The sequence below is a fragment of the Oncorhynchus clarkii genome, unplaced genomic scaffold (assembly GCF_045791955.1).
Source record: "Oncorhynchus clarkii lewisi isolate Uvic-CL-2024 unplaced genomic scaffold, UVic_Ocla_1.0 unplaced_contig_5575_pilon_pilon, whole genome shotgun sequence".
NCBI lineage: Eukaryota > Metazoa > Chordata > Actinopteri > Salmoniformes > Salmonidae > Oncorhynchus > Oncorhynchus clarkii.
Window position 1 is genome coordinate 14,204 of NW_027258541.1, and position 16,577 is coordinate 30,780.

General features: G+C 39.2%; 1 protein-coding gene across 1 annotated transcript in view; it reads left to right on the forward strand.

Moving 5' to 3' along the window:
• Positions 1 to 7,228: 7,228 nt before the first annotated feature.
• LOC139397294 (A disintegrin and metalloproteinase with thrombospondin motifs 3-like) overlaps positions 7,229 to 16,577 on the forward strand; it is a gene marked incomplete at both ends in the record, with an annotated part of 40,029 nt that continues 30,680 nt past the window's right edge. The window contains one exon of the mRNA XM_071144088.1: positions 7,229 to 7,704. Within this exon, the coding sequence (XP_071000189.1) occupies positions 7,229 to 7,704 (476 nt within the window). The remainder of the gene's footprint in view (positions 7,705 to 16,577) is intronic.

Sequence of the window (16,577 nt, forward strand, 5' to 3'; positions counted from 1 at the left end):
AGCTGTATTGATAGATGATAGTTGGAGCTGTATTGATAGATGATAGTTGGATCTGTATTGATAGATGATAGTTGGAGCTGTATTTTTAGATGATAGTTGGAGCTGTATTGATAGATGATAGTTGGAGCTGTATTGTTAGATGATAGTTGAAGCTGTATTTTTAGATGATAGTTGGAGCTGTATTGAAAAATGATAGTTGGAGCCGTATTGTTAGATGATAGTTGGAGCTGTATTGTTAGATGATAGTTGGAGCTGTATTTTTAGATGATAGTTGGAGCTGTATTTTCAGATGATAGTTGGAGCTGTATTGTTAGATGATAGTTGGAGCTGTATTGATAGATGATAGTTGGAGCAGTATTTATAGATGATAGTTAGAGCTGTATTTTTAGATGATAGTTGGAGCTGTAATTTTAGATGATAGTTGGAGCTGCATTGATATATGATAGTCGTAGCTGTATTTATAGATGACAGTTGCAGCTGTATAGATAGTTGATAGTTGGAGCTATATTGTTAGATGATAGTTGGAGCTTTATTGTTAGATGATAGTTGGAGCTGTATTGATAGATGATTGTTGGAGCTCTGTTGTTAGATGATAGTTGAAGCTGTATTGATAGATGATAGTTGGAGCTGTATTGATAGATGATAGTTGGAGCTGTATTTTTAGATGATAGTTGGAGCTGTATTGATAGATGATAGTTGGAACTGTATTGTTAGAAGATAGTTGGAGCTGTATTTTTAGACGATAGTTGGAGCTGTATTGATAGATGCTAATTGGAGCTGTATTTTTAGATGATAGTTGGAGCTGTATTGTTATATGATAGTTGGAGCTGTATTTTTAGATGATAGTTGGAGCTGTATTGTTAGATGATAGTTGGAGCTGTATTTTTAGATGATAGTTGGAGCTGTATTGATAGATGATAGTTAGAGCTGTGTTGAAAGATGATAGTTAGAGCTGTATTTTTAGATGATAGTTGAAGCTGTATTTTTAGATCATAGTTGGAGCTGTATTGAAAAATGATAGTTGGAGCTGTATTTTCAGATGATAGTTGGAGCTGTATTGAAAAATGATAGTTGGAGATGTATTGATAGATGACAGTTGCAGCTGTATAGATAGTTGATAGTTGGAGCTATATTGTTAGATGATAGTTGGAGCTGTATTGTTAGATGATAGTTGGAGCTGTATTGATAGATGATTGTTGGAGCTCTGTTGTTAGAGAATAGTTGAAGCTGTATTGATAGATGATAGTTGGAGCTGTATTGATAGATGCTAGTTGGAGCTGTATTGATAGATGATAGTTGGAGCTGTATTGTTAGATGATAGTTGAAGCTGTATTTTTAGATCATAGTTGGAGCTGTATTGAAAAATGATAGTTGGAGCTGTATTTTCAGATGATAGTTGGAGCTGTATTATTAGACGATAGTTGGAGCTGTATTTTTAGATGATAGTTGGAGCTGTATTTTCAGATGATTGTTGGAGCTGTATTGTTAGATGATAGTTGGAGCTGTATTTTTAGATGATAGTTGGAGCTGTATTGATAGATGATTGTTGGAGCTCTGTTGTTAGATGATAGTTGAAGCTGTATTGATAGATGCTAGTTGGAGCTGTATTGATAGATGATAGTTGGAGCTGTATTTTTAGATGATAGTTGGAGCTGTATTGATAGATAATAGTTGGAGCTGTATTGTTAGAAGATAGTTGGAGCTGTATTGTTAGATGATAGTTGGAGCTGTATTTTTAGATGATAGTTGGAGCTGTATTGTTAGATGATAGTTGGAGCTGTATTGATAGATGATTGTTGGAGCTCTGTTGTTAGATGATAGTTGAAGCTGTATTGATAGATGATAGTTGGAGCTGTATTTTTAGATGATAGTTGGAGCTGTATTGTTAGATGATAGTTGGAGCTGTATTGTTAGGTGATAGTTGGAGCTGTATTGTTAGATGATAGTTGGAGCTGTATTTTTAGATGATAGTTGGAACTGTATATTTAGATGATAGTTGGAGCTGTATTGATAGATGATAGTCGTAGCTGTATTTTTAGATTTCAGTGCAGCCTTTGATGTCATTGATATAAATTGTTATTGAACAAACTCACTTGTTATGGCTTTACATTGCCTGTCATCAACTCAAATCACATTTTATTTGTCACATGCTTCGTGAACAACAGGTGTAGACTCACAGTGAAATAATTACTTACAGGCCCTTCCCAGCAATGCAGAGAGAAAAATAGAAACATAGTAACAGGAGGAATAAAACCACAATGAGTAAGGATAACTTGGCTATATACACGGGGTACCCAGTCCATGTAGAGGGGTACGAGGTAGTTGGGGTAGATAAGTCCATATAGATAGGGATAAAGTGACTGGGCAACAGGATAGATAATAAACAGTAGCAGCAGTGTATGTGAGTCAAAAGAGTTTGTGCAAAAAGGGTCACATTTTCAGCATCCTGAGGGGGAAGAGGATTTGTCATGCCTTCTTCATGACTGTGTTGGTGTGTGTGTGAACCATGTTAATTTCTTAGTGATGTGGACATCGAGGAACTTGAAGCTCTCGACTCACTCCACTAGAGCCCCGTCGATGTGAATGGGGGCGTGCTTGGCCCTCCGTTTCCTGTAGTCCACCATCAGCTCCTTTGTATTGCTGACATTGAGGGAGTGGTTGTTGTCCTGGAACCACACAGCCAGGTCTCTGACCTCCTCCCTATAGGCTGTCTCATCCCCGTCAGTGATCAGGCTGTTGTGACCACTGTTGGACCACTGGTTGCCGAGGTCCTCGGCAAACTTAATGATGGTGTTGGAGTCATACACTCGTGGGTGAACAGGGAGTGCAGGAGAGGACTAAGAGTTTAGTTGACTTTACTTCATATGTTCAGAAAAGCAATGATGGTAATATATTGATTAATATAGTGTTGTTGTTATTCCAGACCAGATGTGTAGCCGCCAGAAACAGTATTGCCATGACATAGACTGACAAGATGAATCCAGATGAAAGCTATGATCCCTTATTGATGTCATTTGTTAAATCCACTTCAATCAGTGTAGATCAGTGGTTTCCAAACTTTTTATAGTCTCGTACCCCGTCAAACATTCAACCTCCAGCTGCGCACCCCCTGTAGCACCAAGGTCAGCGCACTCTCAAATGTCTTTTGCCATCATTGTAAGCCTGCCACACACACTATACGATACTGTCGTGTCTTTACTATCATTAAACTGAAGACTTCGTTTTTATCAAAGATTCTCTGTAATTGGTTACTCGATTAAACTGAATAATCATGTAACTGTAATTAACTAGGAAGTTGGGGCACCAAGGAAAGTATTCAGATTACAAAGTTATCATTTCCTAATATAACCTTTCAGATTTTTTTCATATCTGATCAATAGTCTTCTGATTAATGATTTATTTATTTGACCATAGTCTCATTCCAAAAGTCGTAAATTGTTGGTTATCTGCACAAATCCAGTCTTCACTATGAGTCATCCATACATCAATTGTCTTAAATTATTTATTTATTACTAACTAAGTAATTCACAGAAATGCATAAACAAACAGTAAATATGGTTACATGAAATGATAGAATGTGCCCTAGTGGGCTGAACCGGCATGGCGGCTTGTTAGAAAAAGGGGCAATGGGGGGTCGACTGAGAAGTCACTACAGAGTTAATTATTACAATTAAAATGCTAATCCCTTACACATGAACGCTCACTCATTCGGGAACAATTGCAATAAATATATATATTTACGCTCAGTGTGTCATCTTGATCGTCGGTGAAAAGTATTTATTTTGTAGAATTGTCCGTCTCCCTCCCTCTCTCTTTCTGTCTTGGTTAGAGGGGATAGTTCAAAGTGACATTCGTTATAGAATGGGTGTTTCTGCGGTTGTCGTTCTTCGCGTTCAAAGATGCCAAATTCCTAGCTGCAGACTAGTAATTAGTATCAAAGACTTGTTCTCATTCTGTCGGTATCGATAGTCTAAGAGTTTAACGACGTCGTATGGTTAAAAGATTCAGCAATGGTCTACACCTTTAGCCCTCTCGAAATTGAGGTAAGCTTGGTCTGGTGATAATTTCTCAAAGTTGGGTTTTATTCAGAATGGCAGAAAAGGGGCTGTCCCAGGATGTCTGACCCTAACTGGGCTCAGGGGCAGTCCTCTGATTTAGTTCAAATCAAAAGGGAATTGTATTTTTCTTCATTAAACAGTCCACAATCATATTACACAATTATACAAACAGTATCGTCCTCACTCATTCATCTTATACAACAATTAGATGTAAACCTCATATCTGAGGCTATTATATAAACAGAGTTATGGTAATGCGGCCACACCATCTCTCTTGAGCTTCCCAAGTTGTAACAAACGCACCAGTTCGTAGCTGGATTCTTCACCGATCTTTTAAACTTTTTCTGGAACATGAAATTTGTTCGTACCTCAAGTTCTGTGAGGTGGAAGGATTTCCTGTCCTCTGAAAGTTTACCCTATCTCTAATGTGTGTGGCCATGTGTGGCCATGAGGCAGGGTCTTCTGAGGAATTTACGACCTCTGACCACAGCAGTCTGGTTGTAGAAGCAGAGAGCGGGGGATGGTGCTCGCTGTACTCAAAGAGGGCAACGTCATGACAATACATTTATTAAACATTAGAATGAGTGTGAATTTGTGTCACAACCCGGCTAATGGGAAGTGACAAAGCTCTTATAGGACCAGGGCACAAATAATAATAATCAATAATTTTGCTCTTTCTTTAACCGTCTTACATATAAAACCTTATTTATTCATAGAAAATTGTGAATAACTCGCCACAGGTCAATGAGAAGGGTGTGCTTGAAAGGATGCTCATAACTCTGCAGTGTTGGGTTGTATTGGAGAGAGTCTGTCTTAAATCATTTTCCACTCACAGTCTGTGTCTGTATTTAGTTTTCATGCTAGTGATGGCCGAGAATCCACTCTCACATAGGTACGTGGTTGCAAAGGGCATCTGTGTTTTAACCGTGCGATTTGCCAAGGCAGGATACTCTGAGCGCAGCCCAATCCAGAAATCTGGCAGTGGCTTCTGATTAAATTAAATTTTCACAGAATCGCTTGTTGCAATTTCAATGAGTGGACTGGAGGCAGGGCATGAAAGGGATAACGAATCCAGTTGTTTGTGTCCGTAAGCTTGAGTTCATTTGCACACAAAAAAAATCATACAATGATGGAAAGACCTGTGTGTTGTCCTTGTTAATGCAAGCAGTAAAGCGCTCCAACTTCTTAGTCATAGCCTTAATTTTGTCTTAAATCATTGAATATAGTTGCGAAGAGTCCCTGTAATCCTAGATTCAGATCATTCAGGCGAGAAAAAACATCACCCAGATAGGCCAGTCGTGTGAGAAACTCGTCAACATGCAAGCAGTCAGACACGTGAAAATTATAGTCAGTAAAGAAAACTTTAAGCTCGTCTCTGAATTTAAAAAAACGTGTCAATACTTTGTCCCTTGATAACCGCGCACTTCTGTATGTTGTGAAAGCGTTACATGGTCGCTGTCCATATCATTATAAAATGCAGAAAATACACAAGAGTTCAGGGGCCTTGCTTTAACAAAGTTAACCATTTTCACTATAGTGTCCAAAACGTCTTTCAAGCTGTCAGGCATTCCCTTGTCAGCAAGGGAGACATAGTGGATGCTGCAGTGTACCCAAGTGGCGTTGGGAGCAACCGCTTGCATGCCCGTTAGTCACCACTCCACTAGGTCTCCCTGTTATGGCTTTTGCGCCGTCAGTACAGATATCAACATGAGCAGCAGTTAAGTTTGGCTACAGCGGGACCGTTAGTGGAATTTCAGCGAGGGACGTTGTTATGAATACCTTTTTGCCCGGCAGTCTAGGGGGGGATGGCAACGAGACACGTAACATAACTCATGCAAAGTACAATAGTGAAAAAGTAACAGTGAGAACGAAAAACCACAGACAACTAAATTACCGTCAAACACTCATGGTTTATTTTTAAACACACAGTAAAGGGGGGCAGGAAAAGGGGCTGAGCTGGACCCAAGGAAAGAAACAAATATCCAAAAACACCCCTAAGCTAGACTAGCCTACTTCAGTACAGCTAACTAACTAACCAAAATTACAGCGGGTGGTCCACCCAGTTCTAACTAGTGTTCTTAGACAAAGTATTCCTACGGGTAATGTTTGCCCAAGGGTGACTTGACTTGGTACCCCCTTTTCCCACCAACAAACAAACAGTCATGAAGCACAACAATACAATACTCACATAATAACAGACAAAGTGAAATGTAGTTGCAAAAACCAAAAGAGAGATCTCTGCATACAAATAGAGATGGAGAGATAGACACAGAGAGATGGAAACAGAGAGATCGAGCTCCAGAGAAAACAACTGAATCGGTTTTTAAACCAAGGGAAAGGATGTGATTGGGTAAGAGAAAAGGAGCAGGTGTCTTCTGATTAGCGACTGATTGGGGAATGATGATTGCCACCTGTGAGGGAAGGAAGGAGAGAAAATAAATACACAGGATACTTGTATCCGTAACAGACGTAATGTGATTGGATGTTAATTATTTGACTGGGCTACCTGTATTTGACATTGTGTTGTTATTTCTCTGAACACCAGATGGTTTCATGGTTATTTTTGGCAGTGAAACGAGGCTAGTCAGGTGAGAAAAAAACCTCCCTCAAATGTATAGCCCCGTTGGAAAATTCAAATGGACTGTTTGAAAATGTGAATCACATTTTTATTTGGCGTACCCCTGACGACATTGCCCCAGTTTGGGAATACCTGGTTTAGATGAAGGGGAAGAGACTGATTGTTTGAGACATTTGAGACATGGATTTTTGTGCCATTCAGAGGATGAATGGGCAAGACAAAAAATTTAAGTGCCTTTGAACGGGGTATGGTAGTAGTTGCCAGGCGCACTAGTTTGTGTCAAGAAGTGCAACTCTGCTGGGTATTTCACGCTCAACAGTTTCCCGTATGTATCGAGAATGGTCCACCATACAAAGGACATCCAGCCATCTTGACACAATTTTGGGAAGCATTGAAGTCAACATGGGCCAGCATCCCTATGGAATGCTTTGGACACCTTGTAGAGTCTACGCCCCAAAGGATTGAGGCTGTTCTGAGGGTGAAAGGGGAGGGGGTGCAACTCAATATTAGGAAGGTGTTCCTAATGTTTGGTATACTCAGTGTATATTGATTATAAAATATTGATTATTAATGTTGTTGTTGTTTATTCCAGACCAGCTGCGTAGCCGCCTGAGAGAGTATGGCCTCATCACCCCCATCAGCACCGACTCCCATGGTCACTTCCTGTCCCACCTGCTCTCTGCCAATCACAAGCAGCGAGTGAAGAGGGAGGTTGGGGCAGAGGGCTCGGAGCAGGCCAGTGATAGGCTGTTCTTCAACATCACGGTATTCGGCAGGGAGTTCCACCTGAGGCTCCGTCCCAACGACCGCCTGGTGTCTCCTGGGGCCATGGTGGAGTGGCACGACCAGGTTCCTGAACCAGGCAACGCCAGCAGCAGTAGTACAATCACTAGTAATAGTGGTAGCAGAGGTACTATCCGTGTTGGTGGAGAGAATGGGAGTGAGTCGACCAGCGGTGGAACAGAGAGGATTCTCAGGAGGAGGTTGCTGAAAACAGACTGCACCTTTATCGGTGACATCACTGACGTAAAGGGAGCCTCCGTCGCCATTAACAACTGTGATGGACTGGTAAATTCTCGTCAGCCTTTAACGCAAACACACACACACACACACTGCCCCCTCGACACTCTCAACGCTTTAGAGATGATTGGTGACCTAATCATGTGGTGGTCAGTGGTTTTAGATGGTTGGAATTCTGCTGTCTGCTCTATGGCTCTGGTCTATAGCTGAGGGGTTAGTCTTCTCTATATATGGTGGTTTACAGCACATTCTGCTCCAGATATTCCTCATTCTGACAGCTGGAAGAGGCTTTGTCCTGATGTTTGTCATGGATGAGTGGTCCTCCATTACTCTCTGCTAACTTGACGTCCATCTTTCCACACGTAAACTACAGTGCCTTAGGAAAGTATTGACCCCTTGACTTTTTCCAATTTTTAAAAAACATTTTCCTCATAAATCTACACGCAACACCCCATAATGACAAAGCAAAAACAGGTTTTTAGAAATGTTTGCTAATTTATTACAAATAAAAAACAGAAATACCATATTTACATAATTATTTCGACCCATTGCTATAAGATTCGAAATTGAGCTCAGGTGAATCCTTGATGTTTCTACAACTTGATTAGAGTCCACCTGTGGTAAGTTCAATTGATTGGACATGATTTGGAAAGGCACACGCCTGTCTATATAAGTTCCCACAGTTGGCAGTGCATGTCAGAGCAAAAACCAAGCCATGAGGTCGAAGGAATTGTGCCATAAAGCTCAGAGATTTGATTTTGTATAGGCACAGATCTGGGGGACGGTACCAAAACATTTCTGCAGCGTTGAACTTCCTCAAGAACACAGTGGCCTCCATCATTCTTAAATGGGAGAAGTTGGGAACCACCAAGACTCTTCTTAGAGCTGGCCTTCCGGAAAAACTGAGCAATCGGGGAAGAAGGGCCTTGGTCAGGGAGGTGACTAAGAACCCGATGGTCACTCTGACAGAGCTCTGGAGTTCCTCTGTGGAGATGGGAGAACCTTACAGAAGGACAACCATCTCTGCAGCACTCTACCAATTAGACCTTTATGGTAGTGGCCAGATGGAAGCCAATCCTCAGTAAAAGGCACATGACAGCCCGCTTTGAATTTGCCAAAATGCACCTAAAGGACTCTCACACCATGAGAAACAAGATTCTCTGGACTGATGAAACCAAGACTCTACTCTTTGGCCTGAATGCCAAGCATCATGTCTGTAGGAAACCTGGCACAATGTTTTACAGCCGCAGGGACTGGGAGACTAGTCAGTATCGAGGGAAAGATGAACAGAGCAAAGTACAGAGAGATCCTTGATGAAAACCCTCTCCAGAGTGCTCAGGACCTCAGACTGGGATGAAGGTTCACCTTCCAACAGGACAACAACCCTAAGCACACAGCCAAGACAACACAGGAGTGGCTTCGGGACAAGTATCCGAATGTCCTTGAGTGGCCCAGCCAGAGCCTGGACTTGAACCCGATCAAACTTCTCTGGAGAGACCTGAAAATAGCTGTGTAGCGACGCTCCCGATCCAACCTGACAGAGCTTGAGAGGACCTGCAGAGAAGAATGGGACAAACTTCCTAAATGCAGGTGTGCCAAGCTGGTAGCATCATACCCAAGAAGACTCAAGGCTGTAATTGCTGAGGTGGTTAAACAAAGTACTGAGTAGGGTCTGAATACTTATGTAAATATGATATTTAAGGGGTTTTTTTTACTTGCAAAAAAATCTAAACCTGTTTTTGCTTTGCCATTATAGGGCATTGTGTGTAGATTGATGAGGGGGGAAAACTATGTAATCATTTTTGGAATCAAGCTGTAACATAACAAAATGTGGAAAAAGTCAAGGGGACTGAATACTTTCCGATGCACTGTATGAGCAGGCTTTGTGTTCTAGAACTGCTCTTTCCTACACATCAGCTCTATAAAACACAGATTGGCTGGATGACTTCGGGCAGGAAGCTCTGATTGAATGAATGCCTTTGGGCCAAGTAAAATCTTTTCCCTGGGTTATTTTCAGCAACCCATGGTACTATGTTTTCCCTGTGTTAGTTTCAGTAACCAATGGTAGTATATTTCCCCTTGTTAATTTCAGTAACCCATGGTACAATATTTTCGCTATTAGTTTTCAGTAACCCATTTTCAGTAACCCATTTTCAGTAACCCATGGTACTTTATTTTCCATGTGTTCATTTCAGTAACACATGGTACAATATTTTCCCTGTTAGTTTTACATGCTGACCAGACCGGACACGTCGCATGTGCGAGCGTTGCAAAATACGTTTCGAAATCCATGTTATTCAATTATTGCACAGAAATAGAACTCCTTTCTATTTCTGACGCAGATCGCGCTGCAAGTCCTGCCTCTCCCATCTCATCATTGGTTTAAAGAAGCAGGTACCCACGTGCCATCTCCTCATTGGTTATACCACGTGGGTGATTGTCAGTAGTTATTACTAATCTCCATGTCAGTAGTTATTACTCATCTCCATGTCAGTAGTCTGTTAGTAGTTAGTACTCATCTCCATGTCAGTAGTCTGTTAGTAGTTATTACTCGTCCCCATGTCAGTTATTACTCATCTCCATGTCAGTAGTCTGTTAGTAGTTATTACTCATCTCCATGTCAGTAGTTATTACTCATCTCCATGTCAGTCGTTTTTTCTCATCTCCATGACAGTAGTCTGTTGGTAGTTATTTCTCATCTCCATGACAGTAGTATGTTAGTAGTTATTTCTCATCTCCATGTCAGTAGTTATTACTCATCTCCATGACAGTAGTCTGTTGGTAGTTATTTCTCATCTCCATGTCAGTAGTTATTACTCATCTCCATGACAGTAGTCTGTTGGTAGTTATTTCTCATCTCCATGTCAGTAGTTATTACTCATCTCCATGTCAGTCTGTTAGTAGTTATTTCTCATCTCCATGTCAGTAGTTAGTAGTTATTACTCATCTCCATGTCAGTAGTCTGTTAGTAGTTATTACTCATCTCCATGTCAGTAGTTATTACTCATCTCCATGTCAGTCTGTTAGTAGTTATTTCTCATCTCCATGTCAGTAGTTAGTAGTTATTACTCATCTCCATGTCAGTAGTCTGTTAGTAGGTATTACTCATCTCCATGTCAGTAGTTATTACTCATCTCCATGTCAGTCTGTTAGTAGTTATTTCTCATATCCATGTCAGTAGTCTGTTAGTAGTTATTACTCATCTCCATGCAAGTAGTCTGTTAGTAGTTATTAGTCATCTCCACGTTAGTAGTTAGTAGTTATTTCTCATCTCCATGTCAATACTGTTAGTAGTTATTACTCATCTCCATGTCAGTAGTTAGTAGTTATTACTCATCCCCATGTCAGTAGTTATTTCTCACCTCCATGTCAGTAGTCTATTAGTAGTTATTACTCATCTCCATGTCAGTAGTTATTACTCATCTCCATGTCAGTAGTCTGTTAGTAGTTATTACTCATCTACATGTCGGTAGTCTGTTAGTAGTTATTACTCATCTCCATGTCAGTAGTCTGTTAGTAGTTATTTCTCATCCCCATGTCAGTAGTTATTTCTCATCTCCATGTCAGTAGTCTGTTAGTAGTTATTAGTCATCTTCATGTCAGTAGTTATTACTCATCTGCATGTCAGTAGTATGTTAGTAGTTATTACTCATCTCCATGTCAGCAGTCTGTTAGTAGTTATTTCTCATCTCCATGTCAGTAGTCTGTTAGTAGTTATTACTCATCTCCATGTTAGTAGTTAGTAGTTATTACTCATCTCCATGTCAGTAGTCTGTTAGTAGTTATTACTCATCTCCATGTTAGTAGTTAGTAGTTATTACTCATCCCCATGTCAGTACTCTGTTAGTAGTTATTACTCATCTCCATGCAAGTAGTCTGTTAGTAGTTATTAGTCATCTCCACGTTAGTAGTTAGTAGTTATTACTCATCTCCACGTTAGTAGTTAGTAGTTATTACTCATCTTCACGTTAGTAGTTAGTAGTTATTTCTCATCTCCATGTCAGTAGTATGTTAGTAGTTATTACTCATCTTCATGTCAGTAGTTATTACTCATCTGCATGTCAGTAGTATGTTAGTAGTTATTACTCATCTCCTTGTCAGTAGTCTGTTAGTAGTTATTATTCATCTCCATGTCAGTAGTCTGTTAGTAGTTATTACTCATCCCCATGTCAGTAGTTATTACTCATCTCCATGTCAGTACTCTGTTAGTAGTTATTACTCATCTTCATGTCAGTAGTTATTACTCATCTGCATGTCAGTAGTATGTTAGTAGTTATTACTCATCTCCATGTCAGCAGTCTGTTAGTAGTTATTTCTCATCTCCATGTCAGTAGTCTGTTAGTAGTTATTACTCATCTCCATGTTAGTAGTTAGTAGTTATTACTCATCTCCATGTCAGTAGTCTGTTAGTAGTTATTACTCATCTCCATGTTAGTAGTTAGTAGTTATTACTCATCCCCATGTCAGTACTCTGTTAGTAGTTATTACTCATCTCCATGCAAGTAGTCTGTTAGTAGTTATTAGTCATCTCCACGTTAGTAGTTAGTAGTTATTACTCATCTCCACGTTAGTAGTTAGTAGTTATTAGTCATCTCCATGTCAGTAGTCTGTTAGTAGTTATTACTCATCTCCATGTCAGTAGTTAGTAGTTATTACTCATCCCCATGTCAGTAGTTATTTCTCATCCCCATGTCAGTAGTTATTTCTCATCTCCATGTCAGTAGTCTGTTAGTAGTTATTACTCATCTCCATGTCAGTAGTCTGTTAGTAGTTATTAGTCATCTCCATGTCAGTAGTCTATTAGTAGTTATTTCTCATCTCCATGTCAGTAGTCTGTCAGTAGTTATTACTCATATCCATGTCAGTAGTCTGTCAGTAGTTATTACTCATCTCCATGTCAGTAGTTATTACTCATCTCCATGTCAGTAGTCTGTTAGTAGTTATTAGTCATCTCCACGTTAGTAGTTAGTAGTTATTACTCATCTCCACGTTAGTAGTTAGTAGTTATTAGTCATCTCCATGTCAGTAGTCTGTTAGTAGTTATTACTCATCTCCATGTCAGTAGTTAGTAGTTATTACTCATCCCCATGTCAGTAGTTATTTCTCATCCCCATGTCAGTAGTTATTTCTCATCTCCTTGTCAGTAGTTATTTCTCATCTCCATGTCAGTAGTCTGTTAGTAGTTATTACTCATCTCCATGTCAGTAGTCTGTTAGTAGTTATTACTCATCTCCATGTCAGTAGTCTGTTAGTAGTTATTAGTCATCTCCATTTCAGTAGTTAGTAGTTATTTCTCATCTCCATGACAGTAGTATGTTAGTAGTTATTTCTCATCTCCATGTCAGTAGTCTGTTAGTAGTTATTACTCATCTCCACGTTAGTAGTCAGTAGTTATTACTCATCTCCACGTTAGTAGTTATTTCTCATCTCCATGTCAGTAGTCTGTTAGTAGTTATTTCTCATCTCCATGTCAGTAGTCTGTTAGTAGTTATTACTCATCCCCATGTCAGTAGTTATTACTCATCTCCATGTCAGTACTCTGTTAGTAGTTATTTCTCATCTCCATGACAGTAGTTATTTCTCATCTCCATGTCAGTAGTCTGTTAGTAGTTATTTCTCATCTCCATGACAGTAGTATGTTAGTAGTTATTTCTCATCTCCATGTCAGTAGTTAGTAGTTATTACTCATCTCCATGTCAGTAGTCTGTTAGTAGTTATTACTCATCTCCATGTCAGTAGTTAGTAGTTATTAGTCATCCCCATGTCAGTAGTTATTTCTCATCTCCATGTCAGTAGTCTGTTAGTAGTTATTATTCATCTCCATGTCAGTAGTTAGTAGTTATTAGTCATCCCCATGTCAGTAGTTATTTCTCATCTCAATGTCAGTAGTCTGTTAGTAGTTATTACTCATCTCCATGTCAGTAGTCTGTTAGTAGTTATTACTCATCTCCATGTCAGTAGTTAGTAGTTATTAGTCATCCCCATGTAGGTAGTTATTTCTCATCTCAATGTCAGTAGTCTGTTAGTAGTTATTACTCATCTTCACGTTAGTAGTTAGTAGTTATTACTCATCTGCATGTCAGTAGTCTGTTAGTAGTTATTACTCATCTTCACGTCAGTAGTCTGTTAGTAGTTATTACTCATCCCCATGTCAGTAGTTATTTCTCATCTCCATGTCAGTAGTCTGTTAGTAGTTATTACTCATCTCCATGTCAGTAGTTATTTCTCATCTCCATGTCAGTAGTTATTTCTCATCTCCATGTCAGTAGTTATTTCTCATCTCCATGTCAGTAGTTATTTCTCATCTCCATGTCAGTAGTTATTACTCATCTCCATGTCAGTAGTTATTACTCATCTCCATGTCAGTAGTCTGTTGGTAGTTATTTCTCATCTCCATGTCAGTAGTTAGTAGTTATTACTCATCTCCATGTCAGTAGTTAGTAGTTATTACTCATCTCCATGTCAGTAGTCTGTTAGTAGTTATTACTCATCTCCACGTTAGCAGTTAGTAGTTATTTCTCATCTCCATGTTGGTAGTTATTTCTCATCTCCATGTCTGTTGGTAGTTATTTCTCATCTCCATGTCAGTATTCTGTTGGTAGTTATTTCTCATCTCCATGTCAGTAGTTAGTAGTTATTACTCATCTCCATGTCAGTAGTCTGTTAGTAGTTATTACTCATCTCCACGTTAGCAGTTAGTAGTTATTTCTCATCTCCATGTTAGTAGTTATTACTCATCTCCATGTCAGTAGTCTGTCAGTAGTCATTTCTCACTTCCATGTCAGTAGTCATTTCTCACTTCCATGTCAGTAGTTATTTCTCATCTCCATGTCAGTAGTTATTACTCATCTCCATGTCAGTAGTCTGTTGGTAGTTATTTCTCATCTCCATGTCTGTTGGTAGTTATTTCTCATCTCCATGTCAGTAGTCTGTTGGTAGTTATTTCTCATCTCCATGTCAGTAGTTATTACTCATCTCCATGTCAGTAGTTATTACTCATCTCCATGTCAGTTGTTATTACTCATCTCCATGTCAGTAGTCTGTTGGTAGTTATTTCTCATCTCCATGTCTGTTGGTAGTTATTTCTCATCTCCATGTCAGTAGTCTGTTGGTAGTTATTTCTCATCTCCATGTCAGTAGTCTGTTAGTAGTTATTACTCATCTCCATGTCAGTAGTCTGTCAGTAGTTATTTCTCATCTCCATGTCAGTAGTTATTTCTCATCTCCATGTCAGTAGTTATTTCTCATCTCCATGTCAGTAGTTATTACTCATCTCCATGTCAGTAGTTATTACTCATCTCCATGTCAGTAGTTATTACTCATCTCCATGTCAGTAGTTTTTTCTCATCTCCATGTCAGTAGTTATTACTCATCTCCATGTCAGTAGTTATTACTCATCTCCATGTCAGTAGTCTGTTGGTAGTTATTTCTCATCTCCATGACAGTAGTTATTTCTCATCTCCATGTCAGTAGTCTGTTAGTAGTTATTTCTCATCTCCATGACAGTAGTATGTTAGTAGTTATTTCTCATCTCCATGTCAGTAGTTAGTAGTTATTACTCATCTCCATGTCAGTAGTCTGTTAGTAGTTATTACTCATCTCCATGTCAGTAGTTAGTAGTTATTAGTCATCCCCATGTCAGTAGTTATTTCTCATCTCCATGTCAGTAGTCTGTTAGTAGTTATTATTCATCTCCATGTCAGTAGTTAGTAGTTATTAGTCATCCCCATGTCAGTAGTTATTTCTCATCTCAATGTCAGTAGTCTGTTAGTAGTTATTACTCATCTCCATGTCAGTAGTCTGTTAGTAGTTATTACTCATCTCCATGTCAGTAGTTAGTAGTTATTAGTCATCCCCATGTAGGTAGTTATTTCTCATCTCAATGTCAGTAGTCTGTTAGTAGTTATTACTCATCTTCACGTTAGTAGTTAGTAGTTATTACTCATCTGCATGTCAGTAGTCTGTTAGTAGTTATTACTCATCTCCACGTCAGTAGTCTGTTAGTAGTTATTACTCATCCCCATGTCAGTAGTTATTTCTCATCTCCATGTCAGTAGTTATTTCTCATTTCCATGTCAGTAGTTATTTCTCATCTCCATGTCAGTAGTTATTTCTCATCTCCATGTCAGTAGTTATTACTCATCTCCATGTCAGTAGTTATTACTCATCTCCATGTCAGTAGTCTGTTGGTAGTTATTTCTCATCTCCATGTCAGTAGTTAGTAGTTATTACTCATCTCCATGTCAGTAGTCTGTTAGTAGTTATTACTCATCTCCACGTTAGCAGTTAGTAGTTATTTCTCATCTCCATGTTGGTAGTTATTTCTCATCTCCATGTCTGTTGGTAGTTATTTCTCATCTCCATGTCAGTATTCTGTTGGTAGTTATTTCTCATCTCCATGTCAGTAGTTAGTAGTTATTACTCATCTCCATGTCAGTAGTCTGTTAGTAGTTATTACTCATCTCCACGTTAGCAGTTAGTAGTTATTTCTCATCTCCATGTTAGTAGTTATTACTCATCTCCATGTCAGTAGTCTGTCAGTAGTCATTTCTCACTTCCATGTCAGTAGTCATTTCTCACTTCCATGTCAGTAGTTATTTCTCATCTCCATGTCAGTAGTTATTACTCATCTCCATGTCAGTAGTCTGTTGGTAGTTATTTCTCATCTCCATGTCTGTTGGTAGTTATTTCTCATCTCGATGTCAGTAGTCTGTTGGTAGTTATTTCTCATCTCCATGTCAGTAGTTATTACTCATCTCCATGTCAGTAGTTATTACTCATCTCCATGTCAGTTGTTATTACTCATCTCCATGTCAGTAGTCTGTTGGTAGTTATTTCTCATCTCCATGTCTGTTGGTAGTTTTTCTCATCTCCATGTCAGTAGTCTGTTGGTAGTTATTTCTCATCTCCATGTCAGTAGT